The sequence below is a fragment of the Heteronotia binoei genome, chromosome 3 (assembly GCF_032191835.1).
Source record: "Heteronotia binoei isolate CCM8104 ecotype False Entrance Well chromosome 3, APGP_CSIRO_Hbin_v1, whole genome shotgun sequence".
Lineage (NCBI taxonomy): Eukaryota > Metazoa > Chordata > Lepidosauria > Squamata > Gekkonidae > Heteronotia > Heteronotia binoei.
In genome coordinates this window covers 42,862,361-42,887,989 of record NC_083225.1, presented here as the reverse complement: position 1 = coordinate 42,887,989, position 25,629 = coordinate 42,862,361, and the positions used below count along the sequence as shown (strand labels likewise).

General features: G+C 42.4%; 1 protein-coding gene across 1 annotated transcript; it reads right to left on the bottom strand.

The window, feature by feature from the left end:
• Window positions 1-1,378: 1,378 nt before the first annotated feature.
• ERCC5 (ERCC excision repair 5, endonuclease) lies at window positions 1,379-25,629 on the bottom strand. The gene is made up of 15 exons (XM_060233689.1): window positions 25,508-25,629; window positions 24,413-24,588; window positions 23,390-23,505; window positions 23,205-23,297; window positions 23,043-23,103; window positions 20,508-20,651; window positions 19,975-20,182; window positions 17,124-18,083; window positions 15,686-15,915; window positions 14,750-14,869; window positions 10,692-10,905; window positions 8,972-9,116; window positions 6,804-7,004; window positions 5,418-5,502; window positions 1,379-2,800 (listed from the first exon to the last, which is right to left on the bottom strand). The coding sequence occupies exons 1-15, from the start codon at window positions 25,593-25,595 to the stop codon at window positions 2,267-2,269; spliced, it is 3,375 nt and encodes a 1,124-aa protein (XP_060089672.1). The 5' UTR covers window positions 25,596-25,629; the 3' UTR covers window positions 1,379-2,266.

Genomic DNA, 25,629 nt, shown 5'->3' with positions numbered 1-25,629 from the left:
GGGAACTGAGCAAAGGAGGCTCTGGCTTTTTCCTTCCTTCCCCAGGGGACCAGGAAGGGGGAGAGCCTCAGCCAATAGAAGGAAAAGAGGCTTGACTCTGTAGCGCTGTTGTTCAATTGAGAGAGCCTGCCAAAGCAAACTATCCCTCCCCTCCTTCCTCCCCAAAGGAAGATCCTCAGCCAATGGAGAAAACAGAGGCTTTGCTCTGTAGCTCCTATGCAATTGAGCAAGCCTGGCAACCAAGCTGTGATATAGAAGGAAGCAAGAAAGAGGGAGAAGGAAGCAGATGACAGCCAAATGCTTTAGGGCCTGAGAGGAGCCCTCCAGGGGCTTGATTCAGCCCGTGGGTCACATGTTAGACACCCCTGATCTAACTTGTCATTTGTGCCTTCCAAATAAAAACATTAAATTCAGTAGAACACTAAAGCAGAGCCACAGAGGTAGAAACAACCATTTAAAACAAGAGAGTCCTGCTTTCCGGAAACCACAGATGACCGAAGTTTCTACCTATAAGAGCTGGACCTCAGAATATCACATACCCGAGAGCCATGAGATATACACCTAATATGTCCAAGAAAGTTTTCTATTGCCTCATCTCCTTCCCATCCTATCAACAGCTCATTTGTTTCCTACCAACCCAACACCTGGTTAGAACAAGGCTAGTCGGCATTCCCTTTGGCTTCCAAGTCCTATGGAAAGCTGGCTCTGAAATGAACATAGCCATGCTTTTAGATGCTGTCATTTCTCTTCCTCAGTGACCCCCCAAATTGTGTTCTCCACTTTGAAACATGGTCATTATATCTTGCTTCCACCATGCTCTTTAATTCTTTAGTTGGTCACTGCATGGGCACTTCTCACTTTTTCCTAACAGTGGAAGTAAAATGTGGGTGCACATTTTGCACTCTCCTGCTTCTTAAAACTTTATTCAGTAAATAGGTTCTGTTGAATTTGGACAAAATGAAGGAGAACATTTCAGTCTGACTTAACCCACTTCCGAACACAGCCAGCAGGAAATGGAATTCCATGTCTGTGTAGCCAAAACTATTTGGTAAACATACTGCCATTTACATCTGCTTTTCAACTCTACCTTCTTGCCTGATATTGAAAGCCGTCTGTGTAAAACCAGATCATATTAGAAAGGGAACACATTGAAATACAATACTCTGATCTGTTAAAAAATAGTGTTTCACAGAAAAAGACACCCACAAGGAACTGAGGTGGTACAGTCCTTGCATGAGGACTACACCACAGGAAGAGATAACATGGGATGTCTCCTGGGAAGAGACAACACCCTTTAAAGAGCTTCCAAGGAAAGCTCATGACATGACAGCACAATAAAAAAATAAGGATTCTGATGCTAAGGATGAAAACACAGAGAGTAAGTTGATATCTTTTATTGGACTAAGTAATAATTGGCAGGGCTGCTTAGAGGGTGTTTCGGGCACTGATATTCAAAGGAAGAGAGCTGAAGCCCAGCCTGGCTCTTTGTTGAGTCAGCCTTAAACAAGTAAATTTGAGTGAACTTGCTTCTTCCTCAACTATCGACTTAGAAAACCTTCTAGAAGGCACCAAACCTGGAGTGGCGTACAATTACTTTGCCCCCAACAAAGAGAACTAAGTTATTCCAAATTTTTGCAATTTGAAAGCAAAACTGGTTTAAGGGATAGTTTCAAGGGCAGTGAATCTGCAGCAACTCCTGAAAAGTGAGCCACCCTTCTCTCCCTTCTTCCAATCCCCATGCATCACTGCTGCCGTTGGATGCAACACTGCCCTTAATGCCACATTTAAAATGATTTTCAGTGTAGGCAAACAACAGGGAAAGGAGAATCTGAAGTGGCCCAAAATATTCCTTCTAGCTGAATGCAGAAACCTTGTACGGTGAGTATGCTACTTATCACATTTCATGAAGCGTGAAGCTGAGTGACGGATTGGCGACATTACAAAACGATTTCATTTCCACTGTGAGAAACATCTATATTACTGATCACCTTCAGAAACTTCTCAAGGGAGGCAAGACTCCATTTTATTCAAATGGGAGTTTTCTAGGCTCATGGGGGAAGAGGATCTGACATTAGCCTCCTAAAGAAGTTTAAAATATTTCGGTTCATGATTGCTATAATAAAAAGGTCTCATTTAAATAGTGCCAATATATTCAAAAGGGGAAAAAATTGTGGGAGAGAGGGGGATGATTAATCCTTTTTCTTGTGAAGATTTCATGGTGCTATTTACAAAAGAGCTGTTAGGAAATGCCCATGTTTGTTTGACATTATTTCTTCCTTCTTCCTCTTAAAGACCGTCCCTTTGCCCTTTTGCCCTCAAAAACAGGCCTTGCAGTCACCATAGTCGCTTCCTCCTCTGTGCTGGAGCTACTATTCCCCATTTCCTCTTCTGGCATTTCATGCCCCAAAGGGGCATCATGACTCACAGCACTGGTTTTGAGCATCTTGACATTCTTCCCACTGGGACGCCTACTCAAGGTTTCATTCTCTGATTGGTCACCTGATGACCCACTGGACGACTCTGATAGCTGTATCTCCCCTATAAAACCTCCACCAAAAAAGCTGTCCTGCTTAGGCGCTAGATGTTTTTTTCTCTTGCCCCTATGGTTTGGGGCTCCAGTCACACCTTCTTCCTTCTCTTTCCTTCCTTTAAAGGCTGCCGTTGCCTGGAGGACTTCACTTTCTTCTTCCTCCTTCTCTTTTCTCCTCATGCAAGTCACAGCCCTGCGAAGCCTTTGACTCTTGATGGCCTGCTTCTCTTGTTGCGCTAGTCTGAAGAAGGAATCGATACGGAGCTGAGTCTACAACAGAAATATTTATCATGAGGGGAATTGCAGGAAAAGGAGGGAAAAAATAATTCTCCACAGCCTGGGACCATTAGTCAACACCTGTCAACTACAATCTTCTGGAAGATACTATCCACCAAGTACTAAGATTAAACAGCGTGAAAAGCATGACCTTTTTGGCAGTGGCACCTTAATTGCACAGGTCTTTATAAACACAGCCCATTACAGCTTGGACCTGGATTTTTTGAGCAGGAAGGTGAAGACTAACTTTGGACAAGTAGCTCTTTAATACAGGCTTTTCTGTCAATATAATTATATCTTTTAAATAATGTGTTAAATCGAGTGCATTTTTATGTAATTTTTTTCATCTGAACTATATTTATACATTTGTTGTAAGCTGCCTTTGGAAGGGCTGGTTTAAAAAAGAAAGGCCAGATATATATGAGAAACACACAATAAAAAGAATAAGCAAAGAGCTAAAAATAGCAATGAGCAAGGACTGCGTTATGTGCTGGAATACACTGCAGAGAATAGCTAGGGCAGAATCTATGGCCACAGTTAATATAACAAAGACTGCTGCTAGTGAGTTTTATTCTCTGCATGTGGGACACATGCCTATTTTAAAAAAAAAAAATAGATTTAGCCAACTCCAAATTAAGGAATGATGGAAAATGTTCTTTTTTCTGTGGTGTCATTTGCACAATTTCTAACCAGAGACTAGAAGACGCAAGTTTAGAAATGCTTATTAATCTCTTTTAAGATTCTGCCTGGCAACTCTCCTTACAGCAATAGATTTTGGAGCACCACACAGCTGGCGGAGGTCCTGGCCATTGCATATGGTTCATCTCTCACCCCCAGCAGAAGGGGATCCCAGGGAAACGGGGGCCTGGCTTTATTCTGGGGCAGCACACATGAAAGGACACCATCTGGATGAATCTTCCATCTCCTCAACACTGACGGTAGCATGAGCATTGGAAGCTAACAGGTGACTAATTATAATCTGGAAACGATTCCAGCATGCTAACAAGGAAAAGGGGGGTGAGCTTCTCTCAGAAAAAATTTCTAGCCAACAAGTTTTCATACTATCTAAATTGGTTCCCCACCACCACCTCCCCGATTGTATTTGATCTAAATTGCACTGTGTTCTTGCCAGGTCTGGAGTGCAAAACTCAAGAGGGTTGAACATAAACCAAAGGAATGCTCCCTTTCTACCTGCTTCCAGGTTTCTGGCTTTTTATCTGCCTTTACTGTTCCCTGCTTGAAACATCCTACAATTCAAACTGTCTAAAACAGGGGTGTCAAACATGCGGCCCGGAAGCCAAATGAGGCCCCTTGAGGGCTTCTATCAGGCCCCTGAGCAACTGGCTGCCATCTGCTTTCTTCTCCCTCTCTCTTGCTTCCTTCTACATAACAGCTTGCGTAGCCAGGCTTGCTTAATCACACAAGAGCTACAAAGCAAAACCTCTATTTTCTTCATTGGCTGAAACTCCTCCCTTGGGGAGGGGGGGAGGCAGAGCTTGCTTTGCCAGGCTCTCTCCATTGCACAGCAGAGCTACTGAGCCAAGCCTCTCTTCCTTCTATTGGCTGAGGCTCCCTCTCTCTTGGTCCCCTGGGGAGGGCAGGAAAGAGCTTCCTTTGCTCAGTTCTCTGGATGAGAAAGAATGGTAGACATACAAAGAAAGCACCTTTAGGGGGTTGGACTAGATGACCCTGGAGGTCCCTTCCAACTCCATGATTCTATGATTTATGACCAACGAGTGCTAATGTTTTAAGCATGTTTTATTTTACTTTTTAAAAATTAATTGTGCTTCTCTGTGTCCTTTATAAAGTTTATTACTCCGCTACCTAATCTTAAACAGGTATACACATTGCCTGGCCCAACACAGCTTGGCCCAACAAAGTCTCATTTATGTTAGTTCCGGCCCTCATAACAAATGAGTTTGACACCCCTGGTCTAAAAGATTTCACTTCTAATGTTCTCTCTGGATGCTGATTCCACATCCCTAAACTACAAATGTGGTTAAAGGCAGAATATAAAATTTATAAAATAAACACACCAATTCATTTTTCTGTGGTTTTTTTAAATAACAGATATTCTAAGATCACAGTTGAACTTTCATAGTTGTCTAAATTGTGAACCTGGCATGGCTGTTTTCTTCAGCAACTGGATTTTCACTTGCCATCTGCTTTCTTAATCTGTGATGTTTCTGTTGACTGTGATATAACACAGATACACACAAAGATACGCCTAAGGAAATTTAAATAGTGACCGCTACACCTCAGCATAGATTTAGTGCCGTTCTTCTATTCAAATAAGTTCTCATGTTTCTGTAAGAATGCAGACTCTGAAACTTGGATCCACCAGAGCAACAGATGGAAGAATTTCCACCTATAAAGCTTGCTCTCTTTCACGGCAGCTCCAGACACTACTCCTGTGAACAGCATTTTACCCATTGATGGGAAGGGAGAAGCAAGAAAATTGCAATTGGCAGGTGGAAATCCATCTGTCCGCAGAAAGGCTTCAGTGGGCCTAAGCTACTGTGTTGCAAAAGACAACACCCCCTCCACACACACAGTTTGGAGAATTCACCATGACCACACACAGATACATACTTATGTGTTCTAGTATTACCTGCTGAGCGTTCAGCTGTTTGAGGACAGGCAGCAGGACTTCATCTGTTTTCAACTTGGTCCAGCCAAAATGACTCTGGCAAAATGTGTGAGCAGTTAAAGAGTCAGCAACAGAAGCACTTAATGACAGTTCCCTAAATACTAATTCATACTAATTCACTGCTCACTTTCTCTATATTTAGGACTGTTGGCCGTTCCATCCTATTGTCTGTTGAAGTGTGATTCTAGCACACGAAAGCTTACATTCTGAATAAAACTTTGTTGGTCTTAAAGGTGCAATTTGACTCCTACTTTGTTCTATCGCTTCAGACCAACCCGGCTGCCCACTTGGAGTTCCCTAAACACACCTCCATAAGACTGTGTTGAACAGAATAATTCAGGAGGGTGCTTTTATAAAGGGCATAAGGTTGCAGCTTTAGCAGCTGGGGAAAACTAAGCAGATTTCATTCCTTTTATTGTCCTCACCTCCTTGCATTTCTCCTCTGATTTACGTAATCCAGTTTGTTCTGTGTTCTGTTCTTATTGCACTGTTTTCCAAATCTCTATTCTAGTTTTTACTGTATTGTTTATCATATCTACCTTAGCGGTTTTATTGCATTAAGAAAACCCACTACCTTAAGTCTCCGCTAGAAAGGTAGATTAGAAATAAACTAACAGTATGAGAGGCATCCTTAAAGCCCTAACAATTATTAAAGGGAAAAGGTTTGAGTCCACTGGCCCCTTTAAGACCAAAAAAAGGTATAAGCTATCATGTGCCTGCATGCTTCTTTAGGTAAGTTACGCTAAAATGGAAGCTCAATGTATCTGAAGAAGTGTGCGAGCACATTAAAGCTTATTCCTTGAATAAACCTTTTTGGTCTTGAAGGTGCCACAGGGATTGAACTTTGTTCTGCTGCTTCAGACCAACCTGGCTACCCACCTGAAATTATTAAAGGCTTGATGTAACCATGATCTTTAACTGAGATTGTTTTAAACAGCTATCGTTTTGCAATTCTGCAGCATTTCCCAGGTGCAAAGAGCTTCACAATTCTTCTCACATTTAGACAACGGCTACATTAAAGGTACACCAATAATCACTGCACTGTTTCAAGACAAACACCACTGAACTGGCTGCCCTTGCTAATTTGACTTCCATCTGGAGCAGGATTTACACAAAGCATCGAGCCGATTAACTGCTTTTGGATCCTGCTTGTATTTAAAGACAAATTTCTGTTCCCCCCTGCTAACTGTTGCACTGACCCCATGAATTGCACTCTCTTGCGGAAGGAAGGGAACAAGCCTATTATAGAGTTCACTGATGGAAACAGTTCTGCCAAAACAGCTTTCCTTTATCAGCTCTGATTGATCAAGAGAATGGACAAGCACAGAAGAGGGGGAGAAAGGATATTCTCTGATCTGTTCCAAGTCCGGTCTTCCCCAAACAAAGGATCCCTTTGACTCATCTACCACCGGGCGCAGATAAGCTTCAGCTATTGAGGGATTTGGGAAGCCAGGCGTCAGCTGCAGCTGCCGTAACTTTTTCTTCACTGTCGTATCATGTGGATTGGGACACATCTTCTTACTCTTCTGAGCTTCAGCCCACCATTCCCTGAAAGAAGAATTGCAGAACAGAAACATGGTCACTGTTTTTGTTCTTTGTTTTCTCTTTACGTGAGCTGTCAGTTATCAGCTTGGTGCTTTGGTACTGGAAAAAAGTTAATTACCAAATGCAGAACATGAGAAGGAAGTGCGCCCCCACCCCTAGCATGGTTCTCTGCCTAGATAACTGTGACACATGGCTAAGGTCAGTAATGTGGGAAAAGGTGATGGGCCTGGACAGGTGAATCTAGGTGAGCCCCCAAGGTGCTGGCAGTGTTGATGGAGCTCAGCCTGCTCCCAGTGAGTGTGACCAACTACAACCCACATCTCTGACCCGCATTTTATCTGCTGGCACAGCACAGATAGATTCTGCAAGGTCTCTGGAAGTCAGGGCATAACATGGCTGCCTACCCAGATATAAAGACTCAGCCAGAGGCATAGCTACCTTTGTAACTTTCATACTAGACTACTGTAATGGTTTCTATATTGGGCTGCCCTTGAATACTGTCCAACAACTTCAGGTAGTTTGTTTCTGCTGGTGCAAAGAAGCGGCAACTTATTACAGCAATTTCACTTGTGATCAGTAATTTTCTGGACCCAGGTCAAGGAGTTGCTCTTGAACTTTAAAGCCTTAATTAAGCACTCTGGGTGCAGAGTACCTCAGTGAACATTCACCCCCATCTGAACCCCTCTGAATGTTAGGATGTCCAAAAACAATCTCTCCCCTATGCACAATATTTTGCAAATGCAAAGTTGGTAGCCTCATTGTGAGGTAATTAAATGTATTACGCCTGTGACACAGCACTCTCCCTTTACTTAGAGATGTGATTTTCAAATGGTTTCTATTCTTTATTCTCTCCAGCTAGTTTCAAACAATTACAGAATTACTTCCTTCATGTAAGATCTGAATTGTCTGTTTCTCTGTTAAATGTTATTATACAATAGATATCTTTCTGTTAAGGATCATGGTTTTTTGTCCTGTTTCCTTTATGGATTGTATCTTCTGCCTGGATAAATTCATTTCTTCAGCCTGGATAAATTCGCATCTAGCACATGGCTAAGTTAAAACCTAGATTTATCATGATTTTTTTTCATTTCCAAATAAACTGTAGCACACAGCCATATAGAAATGATCCCCAAAGATTATTTAGACTGTGAGTAGTTGCTTCCTAATTTATTTTACAACTGTAAAATATCTGCAGTACATCTCTCTGAGAGAATTATTCCCTCCAACTATAGTGGCAGGGCTTTTTTTGTAGAAAAAGTCCAGCAGGAACTCATTTGCATATTAGGCCACATCCCTGACACCACCACTGTTTTGTGCAAGGCTTTTTTATGGGAAAACCCAGCAGGAGCTCATCTGCATATTAGGCCACACACCCTGACACCAAGCCAGCCAGAAGTGTATTCCTGTGCATTCCTGATAAAAAAAAAAGGCCCTGGGAGTTGGTGACATGCTAATACTGTCTCTTAGATATGAAGGAACAAGGAAGTGAAGAAATCTCATTTGGTTCCAACTTCAGTTTCTTATGGCCAATAAGATTACACTACAGCCACCTGTAGACAAACACCCAACCTCTACTTATATGGTCGATTTTCAGACACAACTGACACCACAGACAAATGCAATACAACCGCCAAGTCTCCTTTCAGGTCTGTGAGTAGCAAGACCTTTTCAGCAGTTGCCCCAGTAACTGTGATATGCTTTCCCCCGAGAGGTACAGCTAGGCCTCAACCCTTGACTCTTTTTTGAAACAAACCAAGAAATCTGCACTCATTGGCACATGTGTTTTTCTGACACGTCTGATCTTTAGATTATAGTCACAGGATACAAGGTTCATAAAGAGAACTGCAACAGCACCTCTAGAGTGGGCAAGAATCAGATCCTACCAATTGTAATTCTTCAGCTAATAGAGAATATGCACCAGAGGAGAAGACAGAGAACAAAAAGATAACCAAAGAAGGAAATCTGCCTACGCAAGTTGGAGAAGGGGCTCCATTCCTCGACCAGGAAATTCATTCAAAATCTCCATCGCTGTTACATAACCAACATTCGAAATGCCTTCTGTGTAGTCACTCCCAAGAAGATACGCCAAATTAATTAACTTGTTTCGATCTAAGCCTTGAGGGGTGGGAAGGGGGGAGAAGAAATGAAAAAGTTAGATTTGACAGCACAATCTTAAGAATTCTATTCCAACAGGATCAGGTTTACTAACATACCCAGAAAAAGGAAGTATTGCTTGGGAACAGAATGAAAGCTTCAACTTATGCAAGTTACCAAAGCCAGTCTTTACAATAAAGAGGTCTCCAGCAGCAGGGCTGATAAAGATTATAGACATCTGAGGTTAAAGAAGAAAAAGAAGGAGACTGGATTTATACCCCACCCATCACTACCAGAATGAGTCTCAGAGTGGCTTACAATCTCCTTTCCCTTCCCCTCCCCACAGCAGATACCCTGTGAGGTAGGTGGGGCTGAGAGAGCTCTCCCAGAACTGCCCTTGAGCAGAACAGCCTTGAGAGAACTGGTGGTTGATCCAAGGTCATGTCAGCAGGTGTATATGGAGGAGTGAGGAATCAAACCCAGTTCTCCCAGATAAGAGTCTGCACACTTAACTGCTACACCAAGCTGGCTCTCTTGCTGATCATCAGCAAAGAGCCCAGAGACCTGAATTAATTGTCCAAGGATCAGTGATGGCCCCTTGCATAGAGGGATGTAAAACAGGAATAGACAGATTCATGGAGGAGAATGCCTCAATGGGTGCTAGCTATAGTGAACAACTGTATTCAGAGGCAGCAGTGCTAGGCTTGCGATAATATGGGGAAAGTTTTGACCTCTACATCCTGTTTCTTAGCCCTCCTGGGCAACTGACTGGCCCCTGGGTGGGACAGGATGCCAGACTAGATGGACCACTGGTGTGATCCAGCAGGGCACTGTGAGAGCTACTGGACTGCTTATGACTACTGTTTGGAATGAATATATGAAGCTCTCATGTGTTCACACATATCCACCAAGAAAGGGTACTCATTAAAAGAGTGCATAGAAGCAGCATGGAGACAAAATCCAGTTATATACCCCAGAAAGGTAAGAAAATGTTATTAAATCTATCCTATTCTCGTATGCTAGATGCCGATCTAAATCATTAGTGCTGTCGCAATATTAGGGGCTATAAAGGCCAGGGGTGCACAGAGAACTGGAGTGCCAACATTAGAAGTCTGACAGGTGTTGTATCTAAAGTCATACCATATAAACAGACATGGTTCCCAATCTTCGAAGGCAAAGTATCACTCCTTGCATACCCTTCTGGGCCCAGCAGCCATAAAGATAATCCAACCAGGGTACATCTCTGGACAGTGAAATTACATCCCCAAGACTACAAAACTTGTCAACAGCAAGCAATAAACTCATAAAGACAGAATCTGAATATCTATTACTATTGGAAAACCTGAAAATTTGGCAAGCAAAGATGCCTAAATCCATGTGTGGAGCAGGCCAAATTGCCTCCTCAAATGCTGTTCCTGAGGGGAAAAGGGACCCAGAAAAAGCATGAGGAAGAAGTCCAAGGTCTGCAAGGGGGTGGGGTTAAAAAGCTTACTCTCCCCGCTTCATACATGGACCTCTTACAGCAGATCCAAACTGGTATCTTTGAAGAGGCACAGGGATTCAAAAAACCCACATAACCAAGGTTTTTGGCCTCACCTAGTTGATTCTGGAAGTCCACATACTGATAATATTCCACATACTTCTTTTGACTGAAGAAGTTTTTGTAAACATGCCGGGCTCCAAACAACCAAATATCGCTGTCATCTGTGATGGTCCCAGAGGTCTGATCCGTGAGGTCCAAAACAGCACACTGGGCCTCTGCCTCCATTGGGGCCTCAATGTATGGGATGCCAAAAAGGCGAAGAAGTTCCTATATATGGAACAGCAGAAAAATCCAACATTTATCTCAGATACAGCCTTGCCAGAAGATGGTTTGCAGATGCATTGAGCGATTATTGTCCTCTTAATGCAGCTGAGCATTCATTCCAGTGAAAACCACTGGATTTGAGACAAGACTTATCACATACACAATGGTTGTTGTAAACAAGGGGCTGTGGCTCACTGGCACAGTAACAGCTTTTGCATGCAGAAGATCCCAGGTTCAGCCCCTGGCATCTTCAGTTAAAAGCATCGGGTATTATGTGATGTGAAAGACTTCAGCCTGAATCTCTGGAGAAGCACTGCCAGTCAAAAGGTAACATGAAGCTTGACAGCCCAAAGGTCTGACTCAGTCTAAACCATATTCATGTGTTCAAGTAAGTGATGTAATTGATGACACTCATTGCATTATTTATTTGACGTTTTCTTCCCAAAAAAACCCTGTTTGGCAAAGAGATAGCAGCTTGGATCCAAACTGACATTTCTGCAGACACAAGATCTTCTGCCCACGGAACAGGATTCTTCTCCCCTCTGCAACCCCATGGCTACCCCGAATACCACCCAAATCCTATTCCAGGTGGAGTCCCCTCTCCCACAGGAATAGGACTTTGGGGTCATTTCAGGCTAGCACAGAAAATGTTTGGGAAGGCAGGAAAATCCTGCTCTGTGGGCAAAAACCTTCTCACCTTCAGATGCAACCCAGCCTAGTTCCAGAGTTCCAAGGACACCCAGAGAGTTTTGTGACACAATGGCACAGAGTGGTAAGCTGCAGTACTGCAGTCCAAGCTCTGCTCACCACCTGAGTTCAATCCCAGTGGAAGCTGGGGTCAGGTAGCCAGCTGAAGGTTGACTCAGCCTTCCATCCTTCCAAGGTCAGTAAAATGAGTACCCAGCTTGCTGGGGGGGGAAGTGCAGATGACTGGGGAGGGCAAGGGCAAGCCACCCCGTAAAAAGTCTGCCGTGAAAACACTGTGATGCGACATCACCCTAGAGTTGGAAATGACTGGTGCTTCCACAGGGGACTACCTTTTCCTTTACCTTTATTCCTAGTGAAGAACTCTAAATCATTAAATGATAAGGATCAAGTAAAGAGAGAAGAGAACTGGACTGATGGGCATCATATCTCAATGAAAGATATCACCATTTAAAACACAAAAGCAATGGCAAACCACCCCGCAAAAAAGTCTGCCGTGAAAACATTGTGAAAGTCAGAAACGACTGGTGGTTGCAAAGGGGACTACCTTTATATTTTTAATTTAAGTTTTACTTGGGAAGAAGGTGCAGGGAGGTTTTAATCCATTTTATTAGCTGGTTATCACTCTGGTGTGTCACTGCAAGACAAACAGGGACAATCACTTTTCTGTCAGAAGCACTCCTTATAGCCAACTCTTCCTGTATTTCAGCATGAAAGAAACATTTATTATCCTGCAGTGGCCACTACTGATCTCAAAGAGTAAGGCCTCATAAAGCCCCTAACTAGAGACTTAGCCTTAGCGCCTAACAGAATCACTAGCAGAAGGAAAGCTTGTGGAGGCGGTTGTTACCCCAGAAACCCCAAAAACCCTCTGTTGAGGGTTGAGGGACCCTTAAACAAAATGCACTGCAGTACAAGGGAGTCAGGCAAAAATCCTTTCTCCTGCTGGTGAAGAAGAAGAGATGTCTCTGGTTTTGACACGGCCTCCAGTTTGCAAGACCTGAGCAAGGTTGTTAATGATAGGACATATTGGAGGTCATTAATTCAAAGAGTCACCATAAATTGGAACAACTTGATGGCACTTAACACACAATTTATACAAGCTGAAAAATCTATACGATTGTCAAAAAAACCCAAGTAAACAAGGAACACACCATCTAGAATAACCACAAAATTACTGTTTTTCAAACAGGATGGAATCCCCAGTTACGGGACTAAAACACAGCTACTGTCCTCAGACAGCCTGCTTTCTCCAGAGTGGAACATCTGCCAGCTTTTCAGAGAGGAAAAACACAGGCAGAACCCTTCAAGCCCACTGGCACCAGCAACAGCTATTCATTACAGAAACTGTATGAAAAATCACCACCAGGTAAGTTCAGCAGGAGGTGCAGTTTTACTCATACCTTGCAAAGACTTCAAACTCACAACACAAAATGCATTTTTGGAACTGAACTTTTTTTTTAAAAAAAAAGACAGTAGCAGGCTAAGTTGAGAGCACCCTTATCGCTAGTTGAAAAATACTCACTGGTAAAATTTATGGCTATCAGCTGTGTGAGTGATGCAAATCAATCTCTTGTGGACAGGTGTTTCTAATACACAATTTTCCAAGCTTGCTGTATCGTGGGTATACGATACATCTATTAACACTAGCTTTGCTCTGGAGAAACTGGTTACTCCATTTCTAATTTTTTTTCTACCTACAAAACCCACATGGAGTCTTTTCCCTCTCTCTTTTTCCCCAAATGCAAACCATGGCAGTATGTTAAATAAATGGCTCCTTTTCATGTTTACTGCTGATCCAATTCAGTTTTCTCAAGTGCTACATCCAATTCATTTTCACACACCTCTTACAGTTCTGCCAACAACCTGATTCAAAATGATTTATTTAATTTGCATGGGGGCAAAAGAAAACCGCTGGACAATCTGCTACTTTTAAAGTACCTTTTGATTCTAGCTGGGTAACATCTTGTCAGAGGTCTTTCCAAATCCTACAGCAACAACATACAAAGTAACTACTAAAACAAATAAGTGGGGTTTCTTCACAATGTAAAATGACTGTTTTTCCTCAACTATATGAAAATATCGGTTTGCTTTGCTTGCTTTATGAACTATACATTTATTTTATTGCTTCCCATTCCTCAAACGTGTCTTCTGGACAAACCCAACATTGGGATAAGTGAAGTAATTTCCCCCCATAACATATTTTCTCATTTTTATATATCATATAAACACAATCTACACATTATTCCTGAAATTATTTCAGTGAAATGGATCAAGAAGCATCACTGCTTAACTAAGGCAAGGAAAGGACTTTTTAGAAATTTTGTTGAAAAGACTTTTTAGAAATTTTGCCTGTACTATTTTGATGTATAGCACCATGATGTTTTTATGTTTTTTTTAAGGTTTTAATGTTGTACTTGTTTTCATATGCCACTTAGGCCTGTTTGCTGCCCTGAATTTGCTCATGGAAAGGGAAGGATATAAATATGACGTAAAGATAACTAAATAAATTTAAATAAATAAAAATAAATAAGGAAAGAGAAATGCATGCAACGTGATTCTAGTAGAAAAAAGAACTGGAATGGGGACTCAAATACGATGGCTGCAAGACTTTGCCTGAGTCACTCTACCCATTTGTAAAAAGAAGTCTCTATAGAGTAAAGAAAGGGTGGCCAACGGTATTTCTCCAGATGTTTTTTGCCTACAACTCCCATCACCCCCAGCCATTGGCCATGCTGGCTGGGGCTGATGGGAGTTGTAGGCAAAAAACATCTGGAGAGCTACCATTGGCCACCCCTGGAATAAAGTATGAGCCCCGTGGTGCAGAGTGGTAAACTGCAGTCCAAGGTCTGCTCACAATCTGAGTTCCATCCTGGTGGAAGCTGGATTCAGGTAGCCGGCTCAAGGTTGACTCAGCCTTCCATCCTTCCGAGGTTGGTAAAATGAGTACCCAGCTTGCTGGGGGTAAAGCATAGATGACTGGGGAAGGCAATGGCAAACCACTCCGTAAAAAGTCTGCCGTGAAAACACTGTAAAAGCAACATTACCCTAGAGTCAGAAACAACTGGTGCTTGCACAGGAGATTACCTTTACCTTTACAGAGTAAACAATATATATACACACACACATAATTAAATCATACTTGGCTTTCTAAGAACATCTGTCCAGTCACAGTGGCAGCGATACGCTCCTGCTGCTGTTTCTGAGACCGGAGTGCATTTTGCTCAACTGAAAGGTTGGTCTCCAAGGCTTCCAATTCTTCCTATAAAGACAAAGCAAGACCAATTACTTTCTTAAACGCCCACCACCAAAAGGACAGAGATACTTCAATGCCTTGTAATGCAAAGAGACACCATTCTAAGACCACTGACTTCAAAAGACTTACAAAGGTGTGACTGTGCTTTACAGCACTGTTAAATCTATGCCCTGGAGGAAAGAGACCAAAGACAGCAGATTTATACCCCGCCCTTCTCTCTGAATCAGAGTAGCTTACAATCTCCTTTATCTTCTCCCCACACAACAGACACCCTGTGAGGGGGGTGGGGCTGAGAGGGCTCTCACAGCAGCTGCCCTTTCAAGGACAACTCTGCAAGATCTATGGCTGACCCAAAACCATTCCAGAAGCTGCAATTGGAGGGGTGAGGAATCAAACCCAATTTTCCCAGATAAGAGTCTGCACACTTAACCACTACGCCAAACTGTAACCCCCTGGAAACTGGATCAGGGATACACATATGCATCAAAGATAGCTGGACATTTTATTCTCTTTTTAGTTTTAAAAACTAAATCTTATAGTCCTCGTGATCACAAGAAAGTCTTGAAAGTCTGGGTGGATGAGGTGTCCAGTTCATTACAAGATGGACATTTCTCAGTCCATTGCAAAGACCTGAGATCATGTACCCAGTTCCTACGGACCTCGAATCCTTCCTCTTTGCCTTCATCCATTTCTCAAGCTGCTGCGCAATACTTTTTGCTCATAGGTAAATGATGACAACCTGAGTCATCGAGTTTTGCTGGCACTCTGAACACATCCCTGCTATTGATATCCGTTCAGCGCAGAAGACAGCAAAATCATTACCATGCTGATATCCTGCCATTCGTTAACGGCATCTTCCTCCTGGTCTCTGGTTTCCCCAGTTTGCTGTACTGGCAGCTCTGCATCTTTGACAGCATTTTCCGGAGATCTCTCAGTGGCACCCTCATGGGCTCCCTTTACAGCCACTGAAGAGGCAGCCCCCATTCCTTTCTCCTGGTCAGTTTCATCCTGCAGCTCGCTACTTAGTTCAGCGTTGACTTCAACAAAGCTATCTGATCAATGTAAAAAAATAATAACAGGTTATGCGCCATTAAACAACAATTTTAGTTTGCCAAAGCTAGCTATTGCTCTGATCTTGTCCCAGGTGTTAGAAAGGAAGTAACAGCGATTTCCAGGGCTTTTTTTTTGTAGCAGGAACTCCTTTGCATATTAGGCTACACCCCCCTGATGCAGCCAATCCTCAACGAGCTTACAGTAGGCCTTGTAAGAAGAGCCCTGTAAGCTCTTGGGAGGACTGGCTACATCAGGGGGGTATAGCCTAATATGCAAAAGAACTCCTGCTAAAACAAAAACAAAAAACCCTGGTGAATCCTCTTTAATTTTCCCTTTGTTTCTCCTAGGCTTGCTTTTTTTTTTTTTTTTAAAGAAGGCATTATGAGGGTAGAATTCTCTACACCTGTTACCAGAATAAACTTAGTCATCACAAAAGGAAGCCACTTCTCTAGGAAGCCACAGTCTATGGTTACTGCTTGTATTATGTGAACTGAAGTGAGCAATAAGCATTTTCAAGGAATTATAACAGAACATTGGGATATGGTTTCACCCCTTTCCCCCAATCAAGATGACCACACATTTATACAGAATAGCCCTTTCAGAAATAGCTAACATGGCTTGCCTTTGTTTGTCCACCTATTCCTATTTTCTTCTATGCAGTTTGATATTATTCTGTGATACTTTTAGGATCTACAATGTCCAAGCAGGAGGAGAATTTTTTTTTAAAGGAACAGAGACAGGAGGAAGAAGCTGAACCAAATTTAAGAGCAACCATGATATTATAACAGGATTGAGAAAACGGAAAAACTTTATGTATTTCAGAAAAGCCACAAGCAGAGTATGACACTGGAAAGATAGGATTGTTTTAGTACATCACTTACACACAAAACATAAAACAAAAGCTTTCTCTTTTAAAAGAAGGGGAGGCTATGTTCTGGCTGTAGACCCTTCTCTCACACAGCATCTACTACTACTTAGTACTTTAGTGGGCCGTGGATGCTGCTATATTTACTTGAAATACTATCACTTGAATTAAAATCAAAACATTTCACAACATTAAAATATGAGGTAAAATTATTGGATTCTCTAAGAGCCACAATTCCCAGCTTACTCAGCAGTTTCTCTAAACTGCTCCCATGTTCCTTCATCATCATATATATAATTTTTTAGTGCTATCCCTATTTTCTGACATGTAAAGCCAGCATACCATCAGTATCGCTCTCTTCAGATTGATTTTCCATTCTTTCCTCACGAAGACTGGCTGGTTCCGGAGTAAAAGAAACCATGCTCTGCCTGCCAAAAGCATCCTTGCCTGGCTGCTGAAGTGGTGCCCCTGAATTTCCAACTGTTCCATTTTGGGCCAACTCTGTGCAGTTTGAAGGGCTTAGGGTGACCAACTGTGTCGAAGGCCTCAGTGGCTGCAGCACCACATCGCCATCTTGCAGAGAGCTTGAATCCATTTTCGATGTCTGTTTTTTCTCATCTCTTTCTTTTTTACCTGAATCAGAAGAGCATGCTTTATCCACAGAAGGGAGATATGTCTTTTCAGGTATACTTTCATCTGTCTCTTCAGGTTTACTTATATCTGTTTCCAATGTGTACTTCTTTTTGTCCAGTTCACTGTCAGGGTGAAGGATTTCATTTTCTGATTCCCTCACAGGTAGGACTAGAAGTTCTTTTCCACGCTGTTCTTCAGATTTCAGGTCCTCCTCATCTGAACTACTAGTAAGAAGCTCGTTCGGAAGAACTCGTCCTGTTTGATTTCCTCCAGTACTCCTGGATGAAAGTGACTGGACCTTCTCTTCCTCCTCACACAAAGCTTCCTCAATAGCCCTCAGTGTTCTCGGTGATACATTGTGTGCATCTATAACAGGGCCAGTCCTGACTTTATCTGACTCGAGCTGATGGTTCCTTTCTTCTTCAATCTCCTCTTCCGAACTACTTCCCATCATGGCAGCCTGGATCGCCAGAAAAGTTCTGGGAGAAGGTGGAGCAGGGGTGGTATTATTAGTCGATTCAGTCTTCAAGAAGGTAGATGGAGGCAGCGTTACACTGACTGAAGTCTTGTTGGTCTCAATATTGTGCTTTGAATCTTGAGGCCTTGCAGAAGAATATGCAGAAGAAGTGGTTGCCAGATCTCTGGAGGTACCTTCTTTGGACTGGATACCTGGAAGAGAGAAATAAAAGCCACTCTTTGCTCACACTGCAATACAAGTTTAGTGAAAATAAACTGCAATTTTTAAAAAAAATCTACAGGCCAAGTTCTGAGAGTTTTTGACTGTGGTTTACTTGGTTTAAATTTCAACAGTATGTGTGATTCGTTAAAATATCACACATCTTTGTGTAACTGGATAAAGTTTTCTTAAACATTTCATCTGCATATTCTTTCTGTTTTGAAAGCTGGTGTGGTATAGTGTTGGGGTCTACACATTTTTACCACCAATGATCTAAACTACATCCAAATTCAGAGCAAGAGATCAATTAACAGCCAGGATATATTTACCATTAGCCACTTATGGCTGCAATGTGCTGCTACCTAAGTCCATGAACTGGAGCCATACAGAGGCTAAACAGATATTTTTGCACACTTGGAGGACTCCCCAGGTGTGCAAAAAAATCTGAAATGTTTTTAAAAAAATACACAAGGAGGTTAAATTCTCCCCCAAAAGAAAAGTGTTCTCCACACAAGCACAAAAAATACTCTTATCTCCAGTGGCCAAATGAGGCTGGGAGCTGCATTGGGTTCAACAGCAGCAGTGTAGCCTCGACCCAGTGATGGCAGTGCAGCCTGGAAGCCCACTGGGCCTGGCAGCAACACAATTCGAAAGCCACAGAAAGCTGCAAATCAGCCTTGGGCTCCATGCTGGACTCTGTGAGAAAGCAAGAGGTGGAAGATACCAACGAAGTATCTCTAGGAAGCTGTTTAGTCCCATAAAAATCTTTGCCCGTGCCCTGACCTGGATAGCTCAGGCAAGCCCGATCTCATCAGATCTCGGAAGCTAAGCAGGGCTGACTCTGGCAAGTGCTTGGATGGAAGCCCTCTAAGGAATACCAGAGCTGGAGACTGAGAACGGCTTTATTCAGCCACCTCTCTGAATATCCTCCTGGTCCCCAGTAGGGATCAATCACCAGAGGTCGCCATGACTTCCAAGTGCAGACACACACACACAAATACAAAAAATACCCCCCAAAAAAATCTTTGCCTGTCACTTCCTCCATATACTGATTGTTCTAGCACCCCACTTATTCCCTCCATATATATGTGCATGTGTGGGTAAAGTGCCATCAAGTCTCTTCTGACTTAAGGTGAGCCTATAGGGTTTTCAAGTCAAGAGATAATCAGAAGTAGTTTGCTGTAACAACTTCGGGCTTCCTTGGTGGTCTCCCATCCATTTACTAGCCAGGGCTGACCCTGCTTAGTTTCCAAGATCTGATGAGATCAGGCTAGCCTGGGATATCTAAGTCAGGGCCTCCTCTAGTATATTTAACTTAAAGACTGCATGTTCTTTTTTAATTTTTAAAAAAACCATAATTGCATCTGCATTCAGCCACATTTGCTCCAACTCCTAGGACAGGGCAGACCTGGGTTCAACCCTCCACTTAGCCACAATGCACAACATGTGCCCCTGTGTTGATCAGTTACTCTGTCTCCCAGCCTAATCTACCTCTCTGGGTTGCACTGAGGATAAAACGTGAGAGGCAGAAGGAAAGGAAGGAAAGTGCTATCCAGTCACACATGACTTATGGTGACCCTGTAAGATTTTCAAGGCAAGAGATGTTCAGAAGTGGTTTGCCATTGCCTGCCTCTGCATCCCGACCCTGGTATTCCTTAGTCGCCTTCCATCCAAATACTAGTCAGGACTGACCCTGTTTAGCTTCTGAGATTTGATGAGATTGGGCTAGCCTGGGCTATCCAGATCAGGGCATGAGAGGCAGAAAGAAGGGATAAAAATGTTATAAAGAGAAATATTACAACTAGAAAAACGTGTACACGAAAATGCAAATGCAGAAGTCAGCAGAAGAGCAAATACAGGAAAAAAGGCTTCCTGCAAAACTACCTTTTATCAGGATGTAGTGAGAGGTGTCTTCAGACACGACCCTCCTCGTTTCGACTTCTTTCAAGAAGCCCCCATCATTCTCATACTGGGTTTGGATCTGGCCAGAGTACTGCTGGTTCATCTCTTTTTCCACATGTTCTAGTTGTCGATTCAGGCTGCTTTTTTTAAGCAGTCCTTTCAGCTGATACTGGGAGAAGTCAGTGGACTCCTATAATTAAAAAAAAAAAATTGAACATCTGAAGGAGTTTTTATTTTCCATATTTCCAAGGCAAATATGTTTACTGAGAGAACAAGAGGAATTGTTAAAAAAACAAATTGGAAAGGGGCATTCTTAACCACTGCACTATGCTGGCTCTCTAAGAGGTCAGAAGTGTATTTAGTATCTGGCCCATTCTTGTCCAGACAACTTGAGTGTCTAACATAGTGAGAATTACATTGTCATATATTTTCAGAATGATAAAATATTTCCCACCATCTATAATAGCGGTCAAGCTCTGCTGACTAGAAAAGGCAAAGAAAAGTCTGTGAGTTACCTCAGGCATTGCCTCATACAGCGTTCTTCTTCTTTTTGTGAATGCTTTCATGTCAGTAAGGATCTCATGCTTTACTTCAGGGGGCAGGCTCTGGAAATCTTCTGACTCAACATCAACAGAACAAGGGTTTTCAAATAACTCTTCCTAGTGAGACAGAACAATAGCAAGACACAACAATAGCAAGACACAAAACATATCAGCTTTGTGAGGTTTATAATTTAAATAAGAGAATCCTGAACTGTGCAATAGCTCAGCACCCACACACACTCATACACTCACTAGAACTTCAAAAACAATACAAAATGAAACAAAAGCATTCTCTCTTGATAACATAATACAGGAAGCAGCAGCTTTCAGGCATTATATGCAACTAATATAATGCCCAAAGTTACAATGAGTGGATGAGTACATGTGTGTGGATGTGAGAGCATACATGGAGATTGCAGGGAGCTCTAAAGGAAGGTACAAATGATGGCATTATTTACCTATGTACACACTCATTCCTATTTGAAAGGAGTAAAACAATATCCCACTGACAAGAAAGGGTGAGAAGTTAAAGCTGAGATGGCCACCTAGCAAGTTAACAGTACGGGTAAAACTTGACATTGGTTCACATTGCAGACTGTAAGCCTGTGTTTCACTCTCTTCCACTTCATGAAAGCATTTAAAATGTGTTCAATTATACTCTGTAGATTATTGAGCAGAAGGCCTTAATTCCACAAATGAGGAGTGCCACAGAACACTTCCAAGCCACACCTCTCATATGCTGCAGCACTGAACCAAAAGCACAGGAAGCCATAATTGGGATTAGTCCTAAATTTCAAAGGCTGCTTTCAGAGCCTGCCTGTTCTATTGCCCTCTTGTGGCCCTGTATGAACAAGCCATGCCATCAAACTATGGAGGAGGGTCTGTGGCTCAGTGGCAGAGCATCTGCTTGGCTTGAAGAAGGCTCCAAGTTCAATCACAGCCATTCCCAGTTAATAGGATCAATTAGTAGGTGCTGTGGAAGCTCTCTGCCTGAGACCCTGAAGAGCTGCTGCCAGATAGAGGAGACAATGCTGGGCAGGTGTTTTCTACATGGGGACAGGCCTGTACGATTTTCCTGCTGCTGTTACTGACAATACAGTGCAGCAGCAACACAGCTTCCAGACAACACATTTCCCTGGGGTTGCCCTGACTTAGATAGCCCAGGCTAGCCTGATACCACCCTGATACCATCAGATCTTGGAAGCAAAGCAGGATCAGCCTTGGCTAGTATTTGGAAGGGCAACTTCCAAGGAATACCAGGGGTGTGACACAGAGGGATCTCTTGCCTTAAAAAAACAAGTCTAGCTTGCCATCTAGTGGTGCATAACCCTAAAAAGAGCTACTGGCTGCCAGCTAATCTGAATCTCCTGGCTATTCTATATCAAGTACCCAGCAGTTCAGCTATCAACACCAGACCATTTTAGGAAACAGACTTTATTGAAATACTGACTTCCATAGGGCAACATGGTTCTTGCGAAAACTGATTATGGCAAGCTCTTGCTCTATACTTAAAGGCTTTATCTTGACCATTATGCATTTGAATACAATGGCGCCAAGCAAGCAAGCTTTCCCTCCCACCAGAGAGAGGTTCTCATACCCCCTTCTGCAGGTGCACACAAAATCAGAAGATAGGCCCATGACCTTGACTGTCTGAGATCAGGCAGAAATATGCTTCCGTTGGTTACTACGGAGACAGCATTGCGTTAGCAGTAAGGTAACTACAGATCACAGCGTAGAACTACATTCATGGCAAGAGGCACTCTTGACATTCTACACACAATGCCATGTGATAATTATAATCCCTGGTGTTTTTTTTAAAGACGCAGTATGATGGTATTACAATGGTATAACATTATACTAAAATATGCATCTGGTTATCTGAGTTTCCAGTTTTCATTTTTTAAAGAATTAGTTTCTAGCCCAGTTCTCTGCAAAGTATTTTTCCAAGTATCTCCACAAGAAAAGGGAATAGAACCTTTATTTTTTTCAATTAAAGCTGGGAATTTAGGAAGCCTGATTTATGTTTTGATATAACAGTAAAGCAATATATTATTAGACTGCCAATTAAAAACAAAAAAAACACCTCCACGTCAAGGAAAATGGCTGCCGGGTTGGTAGGACCACAAAGACTGAACTTTCCCACTCACCCAATCTTTCTCCCCCACCCAGGCAATTTTTCTCAAAGCCTCAGAACAGAACAGGTTTGAGAAAAGCCAGTGAAACCATGATGCTGTGGGAAAACTCACTACCCAGCAGTATTGAACCTGGAGCACATAATCCATACGGGAACACCCTCAGTCTAAAGCAGTCTCATGCGGTTCATATCGTTCTTCTTGTCCCAGTACTGAAGTAAAAGGAGCTCTCAAAAGGTCTTGTGTCAAGAACTTTCCTAGGATGGCCAGCTGCTTTACAATGCAACCAAGTTGGAAGAATTCAACTGCAACCACATTCCCACATCCAGCTTGTTCTCTCTGATAAATTTAGAAGAAATTATGCTAAAAGAGTTACTTGCAGTATCTTTTTCTGGGTCATCCTCTCTTCCCATTCTTTCTCATCTTCCTCTTCAGAGCTAAGGTTGCAAAAGGAAAAGTGGTCAGTTGCCATGAATAGCCAAGAAGATTTTGTCTCTAGAACTGACTGAATAATACCTATTCATCTGGCTTCACTCACCTATTTTTGTCTTCTTTTTGGAAAGCAGGAAGCACATAGATATCATCGACCTCTTCTCTTCTCACATCTGAAAGACTGGGGAACTGATCATTGCTGATAAAACAGGATACACACTATTACCAACAATAGGTATTCAGGATTCACAGACACACATTCCATAAGAAAGAGAAGGGATATATTCTTGCCTCTTGCCTGCTAGAGCTGTTTTAATTGCTTGTCTTTTTAGGAAAGTTTTCAAAAGTTTTTCTGTAGTTTTCTTGGAGTCAACGGCTGCTACATCTTTCCGTTGTCTGCGTTTAGCCTGCAACAGTATCACAAAAGAAAAGGGGAATGAATTGTGGCTCAGGAGGTGATGTGAGTCACTAGAAGGCCTCTGCCAGTCAAAGTGGTCAATGCTGAACTTGGCAGACCAAGGGTCTGACTTGTAAAGGTAGTCCCCTGTGCAAGCACCAGTCGTTTCCGACTCTGGGGTGACGTTGCTTTCACAACGTTTTCACAGCAGACTTTTTTACGAGGTGGTTTGCCATTGCCTTCCCCAGTCATCTACACTTCCCCCCCCAGCAAGCTGGGTACTTATTTTACTGACCTCGGAAGAAGGCTGAGTGAACCTTGAGCCAGCTACCTGAACCCAGCTTCTGCCGGGATCGAGCTCAGGTCGTGAGCAGAGGGCTCCGACTTCAGTACTGCAACTTTACCACTCTCCACCACGGGTCTGACTTATATGCACTCCTAAACTGAGTTACACCCTTATAAACCTATTTAAGTCAATGTGTGCTATGTTCACAACATAATAAAAGTATGGATTTAGAGTAAAGTACAATCTTCAATTCACTTCAAAGGGCTTAGAAAGATACAACTCAAAAGTGCACAGATAGTGTGGATTCATGCATTCACTGTGAATTTCTCTAATACTAGTTCTCATTTTAGAAGCTAACAAAGAACTGTATGTATGATTGGCCCTTTTCTTTTGGGAGTGATATATTTTAAGGCGAACCAGAGTGACTTTCTGCATGACACAGTACATTCACCCCCCGCAGGGCCCTGGGTTCAATTCCAGTCATCATTATGAATTGATGTGCCCATGTCTCTGCTTTAGCCAGCAATGCTTCCTAAGATTCCAAAATGTGTAATAAGACAGGATATCACATCACCTGTGAGCCAAACCCCACAAAACGTGTTTAAAGAAACATATATCTAAAAGTACATACCAAAGTCTGCTTCTTCAAAAGTGGAGCTTCTCCATCAAAAACAAAGATGGGGCGGATCCGAAAAAACAGCAACTTGCAAAGTCGATGAAAAAGAGTCAAGAGATGGGCATTGTGGATGGAATTTCCATGGCGATCCCTTGCTCCTTTAATGGCTTGGTTTAACCAAATGCTTATATCTTAGAATGGATTGATAGGAAAATAACTGGACAAGCCAATACATACAGGGCTTTTTTTGTAGCAGGAACTCCTTTGCATATTAGGCCACACACCCTGATGTAGCTAATCCTTCAAGAGTTTACAGGGCTGTTATTACAGGACCTACTGTAAACTCTTGGAGGATTGGCTATATCAGGGGGTGTGGCCTAATATGCAAAGAAGTTCCTGCTACAAAAAACAAAAACAAAACCTGCATACATACATATACAATGTGACAATCTCAAGCATGTCAGTCATTTATCCTGAACGCATAAAATGCCCCCAAAAAATCTGCATCAAATTTTTTGCCCCTTAGGAATCCACAAGCCTGCTCATCGCTTTTTTACAACCAATTAAAACATCTACCCCTCTGAAACTGTAACAGCTCAGAAAAAGGGGCTGGAAGGAAATATGAACATCCTTTAGTGACCAAGAAAAGGCAAAGCAATTTCTACAATTAACAACAGTATATTGGCTTTCAATTATCATATAAAACAAAAGCAACATTGATAATCCTACAAATTATTATAGTTTTTTTCCCTTTTAAATTAGCTAACCAAGTCCCCCCCCCTTTTAAAAAAGGTACTTTCTAATGCATTCAGTATACAGTCAACCATTAATACAGTGGCTCCAATGAAAAGAGCAGTAATGCCCTCATTTCTCTGATGCAGACCAGCAGAAGTTGCAAAGCAGATGCCTCCAGAATTTACTCTGTCAAGAAAAGAAGCATAGCATCAAGCACATGCATGGCTTCTATGTTCAGGGACCTCCAGGAGAGACTACAGATGCACACAGATCTCAGGCTTGCCGTGAGAACTTCTCCCCAAGCACCAGTCCTCTGGGGAAAATGATCAAACAAATATATATTTAAATCTCAGGTCTATTTACAATCAAGGATACCAACAGCAAGAATTTTTCCTTCTAGCGTTTCTGGGTTTACTGGCCGTCCCGAGCACTCCAGCAGTTTCCAAAGGCCTTGAACTCCCATCTTTGTTTTGTTTACTTAAAAGGAGCAAAAAATC

Coding starts and splice junctions, on each gene's coding strand:
- ERCC5 (XM_060233689.1), bottom strand. CDS start 25,595: ATGGGAGTTCAAGGCCTTTGGAAACTGCTGGAGTGCTCGGGACGGCCA. Junction 23,104..23,204: donor CAAAAAGAAGACAAAAATAG/GTGAGTGAAGCC, acceptor TTGCAACCTTAG/CTCTGAAGAGGAAGATGAGA. Junction 15,916..17,123: donor TGAAGAGAGCGATACTGATG/GTATGCTGGCTT, acceptor TACATTGATCAG/ATAGCTTTGTTGAAGTCAAC.